Source organism: Falco naumanni, chromosome 3 (assembly GCF_017639655.2).
Source record: "Falco naumanni isolate bFalNau1 chromosome 3, bFalNau1.pat, whole genome shotgun sequence".
Classification (NCBI taxonomy): Eukaryota; Metazoa; Chordata; class Aves; order Falconiformes; family Falconidae; genus Falco; species Falco naumanni.
The window spans coordinates 95,127,749-95,144,611 of NC_054056.1; the positions used below are offsets into that span (position 1 = coordinate 95,127,749).

The 16,863-nt window shown below is 33.8% G+C and overlaps 1 protein-coding gene across 50 annotated transcripts in view; it reads left to right on the forward strand.

The window, feature by feature from the left end:
- The window catches only part of RIMS2 (regulating synaptic membrane exocytosis 2), a 485,006-nt gene that overhangs the window by 324,275 nt on the left and 143,868 nt on the right, over positions 1–16,863 (forward strand). For 39 of the 50 annotated variants that reach the window (XM_040587603.1, XM_040587585.1, XM_040587587.1 and 36 more), the window contains 5 exons: positions 3,963–4,028; positions 4,612–4,719; positions 8,406–8,471; positions 10,897–10,959; positions 15,463–15,537. The exons of 6 other annotated variants lie outside the window; for them this stretch is intronic. In XM_040587603.1, coding sequence (XP_040443537.1) covers positions 3,963–4,028; positions 4,612–4,719; positions 8,406–8,471; positions 10,897–10,959; positions 15,463–15,537 — 378 coding nt within the window. The remainder of the gene's footprint in view (positions 1–3,962; positions 4,029–4,611; positions 4,720–8,405; positions 8,472–10,896; positions 10,960–15,462; positions 15,538–16,863) is intronic. 5 more of the 50 variants (XM_040587590.1, XM_040587601.1, XM_040587597.1 and 2 more) reach the window with 2 other exon arrangements.

Genomic DNA, 16,863 nt, shown 5'->3' on the forward strand with positions numbered 1-16,863 from the left:
GTGTGCCATGGGTGCTGCAAGTGAGGCATTCTCTGTGTGTGCGTGCTTTCAAGCATGCTTCTGAGACTGTTCTGGTGTGTCAAGGCAATCCAATTGGTCACTGAATCACTGATACCTGTTTTATTACCCTCATGGTTCACTGAATTTTTATGAAGGTGTAAGGAAGTGGACAAATAGGTGAGTGATATCAGAAAATTCTAAGTTATCATTTTCTGTTCACTTTAAAAAAGTGAACTTATCATGTTCATGTTTGCCTATATGTCTGGAATCTTCTTGTCAGAATAGTGGAAATCTGTTTTCACCTCAGGCAGGGGTGTATGTGTGTGTGTGTGTGCATCATATTGCAAAACCTATAGCATTGCCTTATCAGACTAAGTTCATTATTTTAAGATAAGTGAAATGAGTTGCTGCTGCAAATTTTATGTCTAGGCTATCTGTAACAAAATATGTAATGTTTGAGAAATCTGTGAGGATGCAGACTAATATTTTCATTTTGCCATACCATCATTTGATATGCTTCTGCCATCAACTACTATAGTGTAGCAAGTAAGGAATGTGTGGTAAAAGGCTAGAAGTCTAGATGAAGGTTGCAAAAAAAAGAATGTATCTTGGAGTTCTTTTGTATTTTTAAAAATCTGCTATATCTAAACCTTGTCCATGTCTCCCTGGTCTTCTGAATATTCCCATCCACACTGCATATGAGATCATGACTTTCATGAACAGCTCAAAAGACATGTTTATTTTAGAATCAGATCTGGAACATTTCTGGAGTTCTTTTGCACCAGCAATGCATAACTTAATGACTTTACTACATTATTATTTATTTACATTATGATTTTAAGTGTTTTAGACTGGCTACTAGCCAAATGAAAGTTGCCTATGTTTCAGTTTTGGACAGTGAGAATTAAGTATGTCATAATAATTTTTGGTGTTATGTTAACATATTTATAAAAACATAAATAATTGCTTTTAAGCTAAATACATTAAGTATTAATAATAAAGAAACAAATAATGGAGTATTGACTGCATGCTCAGAAGAGAGATGGTATTTAAGCCTTTTGCTCTGCCTGTTGAAATACATAAAGCACAGAAAAATATGCTGCCTCATAATGTTCATACTATCATATTTCGACCTTTGTGATGTCAGTCATTCTGTCTTTCATAGAGATACAGCATGCACTTTTCCATTCGTTTTTACTAACCATGCATATTTTATGGAAAACTTTACTGTACTTCAACAGAAACCATTTCCAGATGAAGAGAGACACATGCTTACATGAATAACATCTCTAGAATTACTATTGTTATATAGAGTTATTATGAAAATGCACAGTTAGGTTATATATTTTTGATTTATGATTAATGCGTTGTACTCTAGTAAGTTACTGCATTAATTCATGTATAGAACTGATTTTTCTTCTTAATGATTTCAGACATGTTTTTTATGTTACGCTTGTAAGAACATTTTATAGTGAGTTATTATCTATTACAAGTTAGATAGCAGGGATAACATGGGCTCTAAAGAATAGGAAAAAGTATGAATAGCCAGTAATGCCAGAGGATCAGGTAAAGTATAAGCTAAAGCTTAACTCGCTTCTCTATATAAACAAGCAGAGTTCTGGGTGATGAGGAAGCATATTTCAAACTTGTTAAGAGCTATTACATATCAAACTGTATAAGCAGTTGTATCTAAATGCCGGCTTACTCTGATTCTGAATTGCTGAATAAAATAAATTTTAAAAAAATATTAAAAAAGGTTGAAATGCCTGCCATACATGAACAAGCAAAATCTCAGAACTTGATGAGAGCACTTAGAGCTCTTAGTCTCTAGAAGCGTTAGGACAAAACTTGATACCAGAGATTGAGCACTTAAATTAGTTTAGTGGGGATATGAAAAGTAGTTAGGACTCAAATCCTAAGTAGAACATTAACTGATGGTGTTTCATTCACTTACAGATAAGTGAAGGGAACAGTCTGGGGTGTTCCTTATGAACCATTAGTTAAGCTGCTTCCAAATAGCAGTTTGTTCCCATGAAATTAATGTTCCGCAACACATGTTCTCCTTGAAGTCCTAGTTTTGTTTAAAGCTTTCCTCTTTAAAAACTGGTTGAATATATTATATTTATTGATGTCATATGTTTGAAGGACTGTCAAGAAAGCTTGTCAACAATTCACTGGAGAGATAAAAGGGGAAGTGAAAGCGAATTGTTAACATCAAAATGTCACCTACCAGCTGGAAACACTTAATTGCTTATTAATACTAAAGTAGTATTTGCAAGAGTTTTGTGGTGTTAATTCCAGGGCTGCATCTAAATCATAGAAGGGTGTATTTGCGTGGGTATAGCCTGGCAATGTCACCACACAGTGGTGAGAATTAGCTGGTATGTGGTTGTTTGCAATCATTCAGATCATAGCTGCTGTGGGGTAGACTCCTACATTTTTATTTGATTGTTCTTCCTGTGGGTGTGCATATATTTTAAGGCAAATTTTAAGAACATGATGGAATTCTTTTAAATGCTTCTTGGCAGCATGCTGACTGCCAGGCTGTTATGGGTAGACTGCTTTTGGCACTCAGGTCTCTGCATTAGTTTGATAGCCCTAATACTTTTTGAAGCCTGCAGTGTAGCTCTATGATTATTTTCTTAATTGTTAGTCCTTCTTAGGATCTCATCTTCAAGATTTCAGTGCACTATGTCAAATTTGGCCCTGCTGAATTGTGTACGGCTCCTCATTCTTGTAACAAACTGCAAAGTTTAAATTGCATAATCACTGATTTAAGTTAGACTATTTTATAGTGGTGCCTATGCTTTTGCATTTATTTTTCAAGAAGAAAGCACAAAGATCTCTTGTACTATATTTAATTAACCTAATATGCTAATAGTATAAAGATGATACATTTTATCCCCATGCAAAAGAGGCAAATAAGTGTATGTAATATAGCTACCTGTACAATGTGTTTGATTACTAGAAAATCATTAATTGTAAGCAAATGAAGATAGGAGAAATAAAAGTGGAAGATAAACATGAGATTCTCCATGTTTGTTGTCAAATCAGTTTCTACTTCCAATGTGGACTTTTGTGATTAGACATCCCTTTGAGATACCCCATCTTCAGAAGAGCTGTAGACCAGCAACTCCTTTGCATTCTAGTAATTCCTTGTAAAGTAGAAGAAAAAAACTGTTTTCAAAACCATTTTCCCTGTACTGTGTGCATATATTTATACTAAAAGAAAATAACATTCTTCTGGTTTTGATGGTTGGAAATTATCTAGTGCTGTAACAAATATAAGTATGTTTCAAATATATAATTTTTGACATATTTTCAAAACAGAAAAAAATATAAATATCTATTATTTTGAAATGCACACATTTGGGTTTTGGCATATTCTGTTACAGATGTTGTATCTGTTCATTAATTATTTAAATAATAACAAGGCTTTCATCTAAATTCACCTTTTATCATGATAGGATAGAGATTGGGAAAACTTACACTCAGAAATGGGAAAACTCTGGAGCTAGCTATGTGGGGACAGACTTCCCAGTGGTGGTAGCCTTTCAGACAGACTAGGTAAACCTCTGCCAAATATATTATTCAAACTGAAGTTATCAGTGCCTTCAAGCAAGGGAACAGACAATCTGACTTCCTGGGATTGCTTTCAGAGAGAGATCTATAGGGTTTTTTCCCTTCTAACTGAAATAATGTAGAAAAATCCCAAATTTTAGCTATCCACTTGATACATTGTCTCCCACTGTGTTCTCAGAATAAATGTGTGAATTATGTAGACAATTTTACCCTTAGAACTGTATATCAGGTTTGTAATTTTGTTAATAATTTCAGTGCTCTATACAATGCTTTTGTACCTCTTGTATTCTCAGATTTGTATGTGTTCTGTTGTGTGTTGTGTAGCATTCCTTCTCCATCTCATTGTCTCATTTGTATTTTTCTTTCTGCCATCAATTCAGTCATTATGTTACTTTACCTCGTTCCCGGTACACCCAGTCCACAGATCACCATTACAGAGATGCCAGGTACATGTTTTCCTCTGTGTGACTCTGTGTGGATAGTGCATGTACTTCTATGTACTTACATATCCACTTCTGGTTTTATTAGTCTATGTGTAGTGGTGTTGAATTAATACCAGCATTAGCTTTCTTAATATAGTGTGTAGACAAACACTGGGTAATTCTTCATATGTTTCACTTTTTAAACATCTTTTCACTGCCAATAGTCTGTAATTGGTGGTTCATGAAGTTGATGCTGTGTTTACAGAATTCTAATTATCTTTTAAAAAGTCAATAAAGAAAATCATTTAAATCAACAAATACAAATACCTGCTAATACTGTGATTTTCGTATGTAGAATGTCCTACATGTATGGCTGTGTTAAAGGTAACAACTGATAAAACTGGAGTGTGATACCTTTCTCATAGTCTCAGCCGCAGGCCAATATACCTTAATTTTAAAAGTAGTTTTGCAAGGTTCACCAAAGTTCCAGCTGAATTTTGTTTCAGTGTTTTGTTCTGTTGCTGACATTACTTGCTTTTCATGTTGCTTTGTCCTCATTTCATCTTTGTGTTGTTTTTCATTGTGTTCACCCTTTATGTTTTGGCAGCCAGGATTACACAATGTATCCTCTGTTTTGTGAAGATGCAATCAGATTACTTCGCTCCCGTAAGATGTGCCGTACCTATTCTGAGGGTGCTTACTATGATCTTGAGAGGTATAATTGATGTGGAGCATATCGTTAGCTCTGCTGCTTTGACAGTTAGCTCTACCACTTTGATAGTACTGTGTTTGGTTTCCAAACTAAGAATGTGATCATGTAAACACATACAGTGAAGATGTTTTATAATACTCCGTGAGTATGTATGCATCTAAAACTGCCTACTCAGGGCTATGGGTAAATCCCAAGAGAAGCTGAATAGCTTTACAGAAGTCAGCTTCATAAATTAGGTTATATGGATATTATATGTGTCTTTGTGTAACCCTTAATTTTGCTGGAATTTTCCAAAGTGCTTATAGTACTTATTATGCTCTTTGAATTAATGGGGAAAAGTGTATCAACTTTAAAGTTCACAGAAACAGAGTATTTCTGAAATCTCATACTTGCTTAACTGGAAAATAGAGTGAAAAGTAAAAGTATAAGCTTATGTTGTAGATATTTCTATACTGCTTATTCTGTAATTTATGAGTGCTTGTATGCATTCACAATACCTGTGTGTGATTACAGAACAACAGAGTTCCTATTTATATATTAAATATATGGCAGAGAATTTGAGCCCATAATAATTTCTATGAAATAATTATACTTGAAATACAGTGGCTTTTAAGAGATGCAATAAGATGTTCTAGTATAGTACTGTGATTAAGATATTTCCAGAAATATTGCAAAACAGGAAAAAGTCAACATTGTTGTGTGTGAGTAGAAATATGAATATCAATCTGATAAACTAAGCCTATAAAAAGGAAGTGGTGGCTTCAGATGTCAAAGAGTAGATATAATGGCTGATACAGCTATTGCTTTACAAGAGGGTCCATATAAAATTTTCCATAGCAGGAAGATACATCAAGAACTCTTGGTATATTAACTTCATGGCTGCCCACTGGATATGAGTTCCTCTGAGAAGTTCGTTAAGGTTTGCTCTGGAGTTAGATCATATATAAGCATGTTTTTATTAAGTTGTAAAACTTTGGATGTAGAAACAAAATAGAATCTGAAAATTTTATAGTATCACAGAAATATTCCTTCCAAAGAAATACTGTTTTTTAAAATTCTCCAAAACCATAGTATAATAGACATAATAACCTTTAGAATTCAGTTAAATGTTTGTTTTGAAATGATAGTTTTATATGAAACCTAATATAACATGTGTAACTAGTTCAATCTGCATGTAGAAACTTTAATAAGGAGACAGATTTTTGGTTTGTTTTCTGAAAATATAGTATGAAATGTGCTCCTACATATGCTATTTCAATAGTTAATTTTTATATACAGTTTTTGGCCTTTAGTGATATATTCACCTTTGCATTGGTTTATCTGAACCTGTTTCAGATTGCTGGTTGTATCTGTGAGTATTCAGGTATTGTTGGAAGTCGGAGCTGTTATCAAGTTCCTCTTAGTTTGAGGATCTTGACTTGCAAATCTTAATCTTTGTTTCTACAGAAATTAACTTCTCAAAATAAAGTAAAATCAATGAAAGTAAAAGGCAAAAGTGACATTACTGCATAAAGATGAAAAGCTGGATTTTAAGCAATGAGATGGAGTAAATCTTTTCCAGAGCTTTACTGAAGAGAAGGCTATTAACACTAATTCCTCCTGGGGTCAGAAAGGAAAATCTGACATGAAGTGGAATATCTCTAGCTCACTGTTAGAACAGTATCTGGAGATTCCTTGGGCCTAGGGATTGATCCTGGGTTTTCTGGTCCTCCTGAATCAGGCTGCCTCTGGGTAATGTTAGATTCAAGCTACTTGAGTTATCTTACCAGATACAAACTACTATGAGTATCTCCCAAACACTACCATTTTTCCTAGTTTTTAATCCTTTTTGTCTTTCCATATTCTGACAGCAGTTCTTTAGGTATTTAAGGACCATTTAAAAAATAATCTTTATTCTTTATCCATTGAAAAATACTAAGTCATTTCCTCTTCCTTATTTTGTTGGGAATATATTAGAAATTACTTTTAAAACAGTTTCCTTATTTACCTTTACACTTTTCCCCAGTTTAATGCTTAATTTACATTACATTATTCTTGTAGCTCAAAGTGTCAGTCCTTAGTTCCATCTGTTTAAAGAATGCCACGTTAACATACCAAACAACCACGTCTCTCCATGTCTTTTACTTTATTAAGCATGTGAAATAACTTTCCAGTTTCCACTGTTCGTCAAAATAGCAAACATTGTTCTGCACCGTTCAGCACTTCAGCACTTGGAATAATCTCTCATCTGGGACAGAGTGTTTTGTATCTCATGTCACTGTGAATCCCCCAGTGTGGGTGTCCTGCAAACAAATACCTTACACAGATGCATATTCATGGCTCTTTTCACTGCTTCTCTTGTAGTCGTTCACAGCCAGCCCATTGACTCTTGTTGTCTCTTCTAGCAGATTCTTCTTTTTATTTTTTTTTCCCCCACAGAGTGACTAGGTTTTCTTGTATCTTTGCTGAAGTTTGTTTTGGTTACTGTTTATCAGATTTGATAGTCTTTACTTCATTATTTCTAGGACACTTTTATGTTATTAAAAACCTTAATTTCTGTGTTGATTCTTAGGCTATGGCACTTGTCATTTTGTCTTTGTGATAGTTTCCCTATTTTGAAGAAGCGTAACTGTTGCCTTCCCAGAAGAAAGGGAGGCGGCATTGGCAAAATACTTCTTGTCATTCAGGATCCTTCATGCCTAAGAAAGCACATTTCTTCAGCACACGCCTAAGAAAGGCAATAGGCACATGTGCAGCTTCAGTGACTCCAGCGCCCTTTGGACCCAGGGCTTTGCAAAGAACACTCTGCTGCCCAGCTCCAGTTTTCCTTGACTCTTTAATGGGATAGTCAGCATGGCAGCACTAGCTGGTATCGGTTCACACTGCTGCAGCTACTCAGATTGAATATATATAAAACATCATGACCAGACATGTGGAGCTTTACTTAGGTTTTCATTCACATCCCTCAGTTCACAACCCTATAAAGCTATATAGGCTAGTTCCTAATTTGACAGTCACCCATTTAAGGACTGGCTGACATACAGGTGATGTCAATGACAGGGTAATGTTCTTAAGATTTTTATGCCATTTACTTTTAAAAATAAAATATTAGCAGTTCCTCACAAATAAAAATCTGTTGAAAACCTCACTGTATGAAATTCTTTCTAACTTATCTATCTCAGAGCTCAGCTTAGCCACTGAGAACACCACACTATGAGCTATTTTCATTTTTTTTCACTTAGCCTTTGAGGTTAGTGTTTGGAAGTCAATAAAAGCTGGTTTGTGCACATTTTTTGCAGGATGTGAGGTTTATTTCAGGCAGAATTTCTGTTGCTTCACTTAAGGAAACAACATTTTGCTTCCATTTTGTTTTCTGACATTCATTTTACCAGTCAGAAATTTTATAACGTCCATATCCTGGTTTTGTTGAAATTTGTCAGTTGCTCAAATACTGTTTTCCTATTGATGTGACTTTCCACTCCTATGAAATATGTGTGCAATGACCAAGCGTTCATAATATGTTGCTCATTATTTCTGAATGTAATTTGAAAATAGAAGTTTAACTTGACATATATATGAAAATATAAGTTCAGAATATTGTAGATAAATGTGCTCTATGTTTGTCACTTTTAATAATACAGTGAGGGAAAACCATGAAAGAAGCACTTTTAAAATGTCTGAAATATCTGTGCTGTTTATTCCATATTCAGGAGGACTAGGCAGGAGAGAAGAGTGCCTAATTCATATTATGATGACACAACCTATACTCCTGAAAGGTATTTTAATTTATACAGTAAAAATAGATTAGTAATACATTTTTTTTTCAAGTGTAGTCTAAAATTTTTAATTGGCCTAGACTAATGATATTTAAATTTACAGTGCACTTTATGCAGTATTTCTCTAAATAGAGAACAACTAATTTCCATAGTTTTTCAGTACCTTGTTTTCTTTTAGCTCTCCATTAACTTTGGAATTTTTTTTTAAGTATAATTCTTAACTTGAACAATTTTTTATTCATTAGATATGGAAGGAAAACTGAATAATATAGAGTAGCTAAGTACAACTGAAGGCTTTTCCCCCACTTAACTGCAGCATATTTCTAGTGTCTAACCTTTTCAGTCACTAGGAGTGATTATAGGACAATTTAGAATCCTCAATTTCATTCTTTTAATGACCTGAGTCACTTAAGTTCCTCAGCTTTTGACATGTTATTGCTCCTATTGACTTAAAAAAGGACTAACTGAATGCCTTCAAATTGATGTACTAGGACTGAAAGTACTATTGTTCTTCTTAAATTTTGATATGCATGTAGTGTATCACAGTGAACATAATATAACTAAAATCTGCTGTGTAATCGGAAAGCTTTTGAAGTGACTCTGGAAATAGTTATTTGATAACAGCATTTCATGTTTAAAGAGCTAGGCAAAGTCCAAAAAGAAGGAACTCTGAAGAAAGCAGCAAACTGATATTCCTCTTCCTTTGTACAATTAGTTCTTTTCTGTTTCTCTGTCCGTTTTTAAGTCAGTGTCTGATTTTTGTCTACATATGGGAACAGGTGAAGGAGGGATTATTTTCTAACTAATAGCAAGAAAAATTGATTTTATTTGATTGCTATGAATAAATACAGTCACATTTAACAAAAAAAATAAAGTGCACTGCAATTTTAAAACAATTTTTATGTATTTATGGTGTCTATAATAAAGTATTTTTAATGAAGAATTGTTCTTGAAATATCATCTAACTGGACACAGTGGCTTCAGTTTTAAGGATATGGATGACTAGGGAGAGTTAAAGATACACTTGTCATTCTCCAACTGTATTCTAATTTAGATTGAACGAAACCTAAATCTAATCTAAAACTAAATTAGATTAAACTAAAGTAACTTTCATCCAGTCGTTGATCTGGTTACAAACCATGCAAAAAAATGCCATTGCCCATACCATTAAATTTGACATAGAAGAAAGAAGAGCAGCTGACTGACAGTCACATATACTGCTCTCCATACTCTCTTCCCTCAACATAATGACCAGGAGGTGTGAGGTTATTCAGTTTGTAAACATACTGCAGTACTTCAGATTCTGAAATCTGAGAAGTTTGGGAAAAAATAGAGTCATGCAAAAAATACTGCTGTGATTCCCAGGACCAAATTAATGATAACCCTTGGACAAGTGTATTCAAGCTATTTAAAAGTTCACCCTGCAGACTTTGGCTAGGATTTTCAGTAAAAGGAAGACTTATATTCAATGATAATATGTGGTCCCTCAATCTTTTCTGAAAATCCCTGCATTGCTTCTTTTTTTTTAACTCATTACTCACTGTTATGTGGAAATCATTGAATAGTGGGATTATTGCAGTTCCAAGGCTTTACCCAAGCACGATCGTGAAAATATGGAACTCTAGAGGTCCAGTTGAGACTCCATAGCCAAATGTTGGATGATTTGTATATACTCATACCAGAGTATTGGCACATAAACAGCTTATCCCCTGCTTTCTGAAATGAAAGTAGCAGGTTTTTTCCCATTCTTTCTTTTCTCAGTGGTTCTACTTTAGATAAAATATTTCTACATGTGTTTTTTGTTGTCTTCAACTGATTTGTTGAAATGATGCTGCAAATGTTTAGGTAGGCCATGTACAGTACCTGAAAGATTAATAAAAGTATAAAATTTAATTAGTTTTTATTGTTTGATCTGAGTGAAAGGAGTTTTCTTCTGCTTCCTAAATAACTGCAAAAACCAACCACCCTATTAAATAGAAAAAAACATTTTTTGAAATTTAAAGTGGTATTTTAAACTATTGCTGCATAGAATGCTATTTTTGTTAATGGTATATCTCCACAATTACTTTTTAATTATTCCACAAACTCAGTAGCCATTAAAAACATGAAGACTTTTGTGTGAGAAAATATAAGGGATCAGTTTAGTCTGTATGGAACTGAAATTCTTGCCTAAACTGCTGAAAAGAATAAAGGTGAAATATATTAAGAATTATATTAGGAAAAAATTGAACATAATTTGCTTTGGTTTAAACAATATATGTTTTTTTTCATACCTGAGAGAAAATAGGAAAGGTACAAAATGATTTGGAAACATTTGGGAAGCTTCCCATTTTATTGCGAAGTGGTTATGTCATATGAATTAAAGTGTTATTAATAATACATATGTTTTTTTATAACATTTCTTTATTTTGACTGCATTGCAAAGGTGGTACAATGGTGCAAGTTCATGGGCAGATCATGTAGTCAATGGTTCAGCTGAAAAATATGGGTAAGTAAAGAGTGTAGTGTTACAGATACAGCTAAAATGTATTTCTAATCTTTATAATAACAGTTCATTTATAATTGTACCAGAGTTATTCCTAATAAGTATATTTTCCTTGATGTATTTCTTTCCTGACTCAGGACTAAGACACATTTACGTGATAGTCTGTTTTCCAAGATTAACCTGTTTTATTCAGTTACAAACAGGAAAAAAACATTAATTATGTTTGAACTATTTCTAAAACGTTCGCACTCTTCAGAGCCGCTTTAAATGAAAAAGGGCTTTTTGACTGATAACACCTGCCTACAGTCAGTGTTGGGGAACGTGTCTTTGAGACCTAATACTTTTTGCATTTAGAAATAATCCCAATTTTAACTGTCCACCCTATCTCTCTGTGTGATCGCTGCATAACATGCGAAGTGCTGTGTGCGTTACAGTCTGAAGTTCTTCCCAGCTGCAGTTGGCTCCTGGTCAAGGAAGCACACAGATTTTCCTTGCTATTGGTTCTTTGACTTTACTACTTCTCCCTCATTTTCTTCTTGCTCTTGCAACAGTTTTCTTCATTTTTATTTACTTCTTTTGTGAATGTGCACAGAGCTTGCTTCTTTCTGCCCTTCTGCATCTCCTAAGTAGGAGATGGGCTACACTGGTGGCATTTTTTTTGACTAAAACAAACATATGGTATAGGTCCAATACGCTGGTAAATACTGGAGTTCTTAACTGAAACTGCCACAGAGCTACCAAGAACTTTTCCTTGATGAAGACTAAGAGTTAGAAAACTGTATCTCAAAAAAATTTGTGGTGATGTTATACAAAATAACGCTATACAGTTGTGTCTCAAATGCTACAGTTTTGTGCAAACAAATTCATAATAACATGTAAATTGTGCATGAATATTAAACTAATTCTTAGTAGTAAATTAATTACTGACTATACTTTGAATTTTCTACTTCTATTTATTCCTTTGTAGTGGTACAAGTCAACATATTTCTTTGGAGAAATAGTTACGTACCTAAAACAGATCACTGGAAGGCTATTAGACTGTATTTGGCTGAATATAACAAACCATATAAAATGATGCTCTATATTGGAAAAGAAGATAATAGCAGGGATTAGTCACAGTTCACCTGCAGTTCTAAGGCTATTTAAATAAAATTGTGATTCACATTTGTCCTGTATATGTTGACTAGAATAGGAATTCTGTTTAAGGAATTCAGAGACTGAAGGAGAGCATAAGTGACTTTGTCAACTTAAAACTAAAAAATTCTGATATAAACCAGAATTAATCCTTCAATATTTTAATATGTTTCTCTCTTTGCTAGAGGAGAGGTAAGGGTCTTTTGCCTCAACAGTAGTGCAGCCACAGAGACTTACTTGAGACCATATTTCTTCCCTAGCTTTTTCAACCAGAGCGCTACTATTTGCTGCCTCTTCAGTTTTAAGTATTTCAAGTATATACTTAATTTGTGCTTATGGCAATGGCCATACTTATTAGTTCTTCCTGGGAAGGTGCACAAGCATACTGAAAATGGACAGCATTTGAAGAAGGCTGAAAAGTGCTTAGTGCAACCAAACCTTTTGTATTTGCTTTTGATAGTCACACTAGATAGTTCTGGTTTACTTCACTTAGATTTAGTACTATATAGATATTAATGTAGGTAACTATTGGGGGAAAAAACAGACTTGTAACTTGAAAAAGAAACTTACTTGCTATTACTCTCTGTCCTCATTTAAATTTAGCTCCAGAAAGCTGTGGATAAAGAAATAAAAGACAAGAACATTTGTTGTAAACCAATATGACTTTTAGGTAGACCACAAGGCATAGAACATACTTTAGTTGAATGAAGACTACTGAAATGGATCAACTTCTGTTAAGATCAATGGATTTGCAAAATGCCTTGAACAGAAGCAGTATGCTATCTTGTTAATATGTAATTTAAGAGCTTAAAAGACAATATAAAGTCTAACATAACTGCGTATTTTGAAATAATCTGATTGGACTCCTGGCCTCACCAAGTGACAGAACACTTGTTGACTTCTTTGAGGTCAGAATGACACATCTATTCTCAAATGTTAAGCAGACAGATAAACACATTTGCAGTACTAAGCCCTGACTGTGATAATCTACTAATTAAATGTCTGCCATATTACTGGTCTTTTAAAATGTTGCTTAAAAAAAAGAGGCTAACTAATACAGTGTGCCATGTATAAATAACGTTATATTTAAGGTCTGAGGAAGAAATCCCACACAAAACACCAAGAACCAAGTACTTTTCGAATTCTGGATTTAATACTGCACTGTACAAAGGTGTATTTAGGTACCTGCTTAATTTTAAGCCTACAGCTAATTCACTTGATTAGACTATAAAGTGCTCTGCTGAACCACATTTCAATGTTCAAGCCCTACTAGGAAATACTTCTTTCTCATTGCTTCTCTCTGAAGCTTCTCTATGCATTGCCTGATACGTCACTTACTCTTCAGTCATGAAATACACGTTCATTAAAACCCTTGGATGTTCATACAGTGTCATTGTTCATACGTTATAATACAGCATTCAAGTTGAGTGGGTGAAATATTGTGCTCTGAAATAGCAAAAAATGTGTAATAAAAGTTAATATAAAATTGAAACAAACTTTGAAATATTTCTAATATTTTTATTAAAATTTACATTATTATCTTGGAGAGAATTGCAGCAGTTATAAAATTGACCTGGGGTGGAGGGGGGGGGGGAGAGGATTTCAGCTCTCTTCTTTGAGAGTTTTGAGTTCACAGCTTTTGAATGCTAATCAGTTTTATCATGATCTTCAGTTAGTCATCTCATGAGGATAGAGATATGTGTTGCCGCAGTGTGATTCTTTAATATGCGTCAGTTGAGGATCTATATTAAAGATGCTGGAAGTAGTTGGCAAAATACAATATACTATAAAAGGCAACTGGCTATATAAATGAAATTGTATGTTACAAGTACCAGAAATAATAATTTAAAAGCAAACACTTTGCATACTACATTATACCAAAAATCTAAGTCTCTGAGACTTTTAAATTAGAAGAAATACCTCAAAACATTTCATATTAGAATAAAAAAACCATAATAAATGTGAATATGATAAAGTTAGTGAAAACTAAATAAATTGGTAAGACCTAAGGCAACTTAAATGTTGCTTGCATTCATTGGTTCACCTCTGTGTAAGGAAATGGTAGCCTGCAAGGTTCATTTTTTGAGAAAATGACTTGGAGTAAAATACTTGTTCTTAAACTAGTTAAAGTTAACTAGTGAAATGAAATTAGTATTACTATTAGCTCATTTGCTGTTTTTGCTTGCATTTGAATGCAGTTACAAATAGTGTTAACTGGAAGAAGCCTTTTTCTGAAATGCATTCACTACTTTTTGTTTAGAGGTTTTCTGTGAAGAAGAAATTTCTTATAAATTTTTACTGTTTTCCTTTCAAATATACAAGTTTCTTTTCTATTCCTCCAAAATACACAAAGTCGGGTCTGATTTTACAGATAAAGAAGATGTGAAATATTTCAGCACATCATTTCAATCTTAATTGTTCCAGAATTGGCACTATTCACTAGTTTTATTGATATTTGATTGCAATAGCTAGCATAAACCTCTGACTGCATCCATAGAATCATACACTGATTTGGGTTGGAAAGAGCCTTGAAAAAACGTATCTGGTCTAACTCCTTACTTAAACCAGGGGTTTGTTATTCCTCAGTATACCTATTAATGGTGAAACACATTTTGGAGAGTAAATCTCTATAGATACAGATATATGTTCTTTTTTTAAGCATTTTTGTAATTGTACCATGCCATCATGTATTAGCATGATTAGATAAGTCTACAAGAGAATCAGCAAAGTGACTGCACTGCCATGTACAGATATCTAAGCAAGCTGTAAGCAACTGAGTTTCTGTAGCTGTAGCAGTATGCTATGTGTGGAGCACAATGTGCCTGGGATCACAGCTGAGTTCTCTGCTTTGTCTGCTATAGCTGAGTTAGCTAGTAGAAAAGTAGTTCAGATACTGGCATGTTACGGTTTAGTCATGCCTGTGACTGTAATGTAGATACACCTCTAGCTATCACATACACCACAGTGTAGTGTGCATGTGAATAGATCATATGAGTGTGTGCATGTGTATGTATAGATATTTATGTCACATATATAAGGTGTGATAGAATATTACTGCAGCAAAAATATCTTGCTTTGCTTCTGATTTTTGTTTATTTTGCAAGAGTACCTAAAAGCATTGCATTCCTGGCTTTAAAAGAACATAATTTTATATCGTATCTTTATAGGTATAGATGAGTGATTTGGTGAGAGATCCAGTCACCAGTTTATCTAGATATTTGGCAGTATACTGCTCCTTCCCATTTTCCCAATTGTCCATTACAATATTTATGCCTCATATTTTAGTTTGCTTGATACTAGAAATCTCAGTTGTTTGTAGACATGCTTATCTATATTATGCTAACAGAGGATCTTGTGTCTGTGACTAAACAGCAAAGTTCCTATAGCTAGTAGAAGAATAACATGTCCAAGGATTGAAATCCAGCAGCCATCCACAGACACTGACAGGTATTACCATTGTGTATTAGCTGGAGTTTGGAATTATGATAATTAGAAAATGTATCACTGTATTTTTTTTTGTTGTTGTTCTGTGCTCAGTGTTTCTAGATGAAAAAGGATGCACTAGGAGCTGAATTGTAGTGTATTGTAATCCTACAGCGGTTCTATTTTCATTTCTTCTGTTTTTTTGTTACAAGAACAACCTAGTACTAAAACTGATTGGCATGATCTTATAGCTTGCTTTTTTAGTCTTGCACACAGTAAAAGAATTTAACATGGGCTTTCAAATAAACTGTTTTCAGTTATTTTGGGGAAAAAATAACTTCTATTTGTGTTGTAAGCTGTTATGATTGCTTACTGTTGAAAAATGTTCGCCTTATTTAAGGATTTATACATAAGTTTAGATCAATGAATGTTGCAAATTCTTTTTATTTGTTAAGAAAAATAACAAACATGAAAAATTAAAAATGGTTATTTTTCTGCATTGGGAAAAGAGTTAGCTTTTGAAATTTCCAGAACATGAATATAGAACAAAGCAGATAAATCAGTAGTTAAAGCAAATGTTGTAGCACCTTTGGTTAGATACTGTAGTTACTAGAATATACAGTGGAACCTAGATAGTATGGAATTCTAATTCTAATTCTTGATGGGTTTGAAATATAAAATTAGATTGTGAATACTCATAGGGCTTTCTGCATGGTGGCTTACAGAGAGCTCATTTTCAGAGTGATAGATGTGCTTGGTTAAGAAACAAACACTTATTGCTGTGCTTACTCCTCAGTGTAGGGGAGACTTAGGCTCACAAGTCTTGTAGACTTTGAAAGGGGAATAGACCACTTTCCATGCATGTTTTCTTTAGCAAAGGTAGAAGGATGGTACGACAGGAAACACTATATGGAGGAGGTCACTATTTGCATTTCATTAATTGTATTTTTTATAATAAATGTCTGTTAGCAGAGATAAACAACTCTAGCATACATTAAAATATTATATGGCTGTTGAACACTAACTTAGACTGTTATACATCCCTCTCTAAAAATCACTAATTCATATAATATGAATTATAATGACAAAAGAGGAAACTTTCATCTAGATAACTTGGGAGCATAAGCCCTCAAGGATGTTATCTGAAAAGTTATGAACTTCTGTTTTAATTCACCAAAGTGTTTTAGAAACTTCCCCTCCGTGCTTATGGCTGGATTGTGATATTAATGCATAGTTGTATACTGTGATAGATAAGGAACTTCACTGCCCAAGCAGATTATTTGAGTTATATTTTTCCTATGAAAGGGACGGTTTGTTTCTCATGACCTGGATTCTATAGGACTTGTGTTT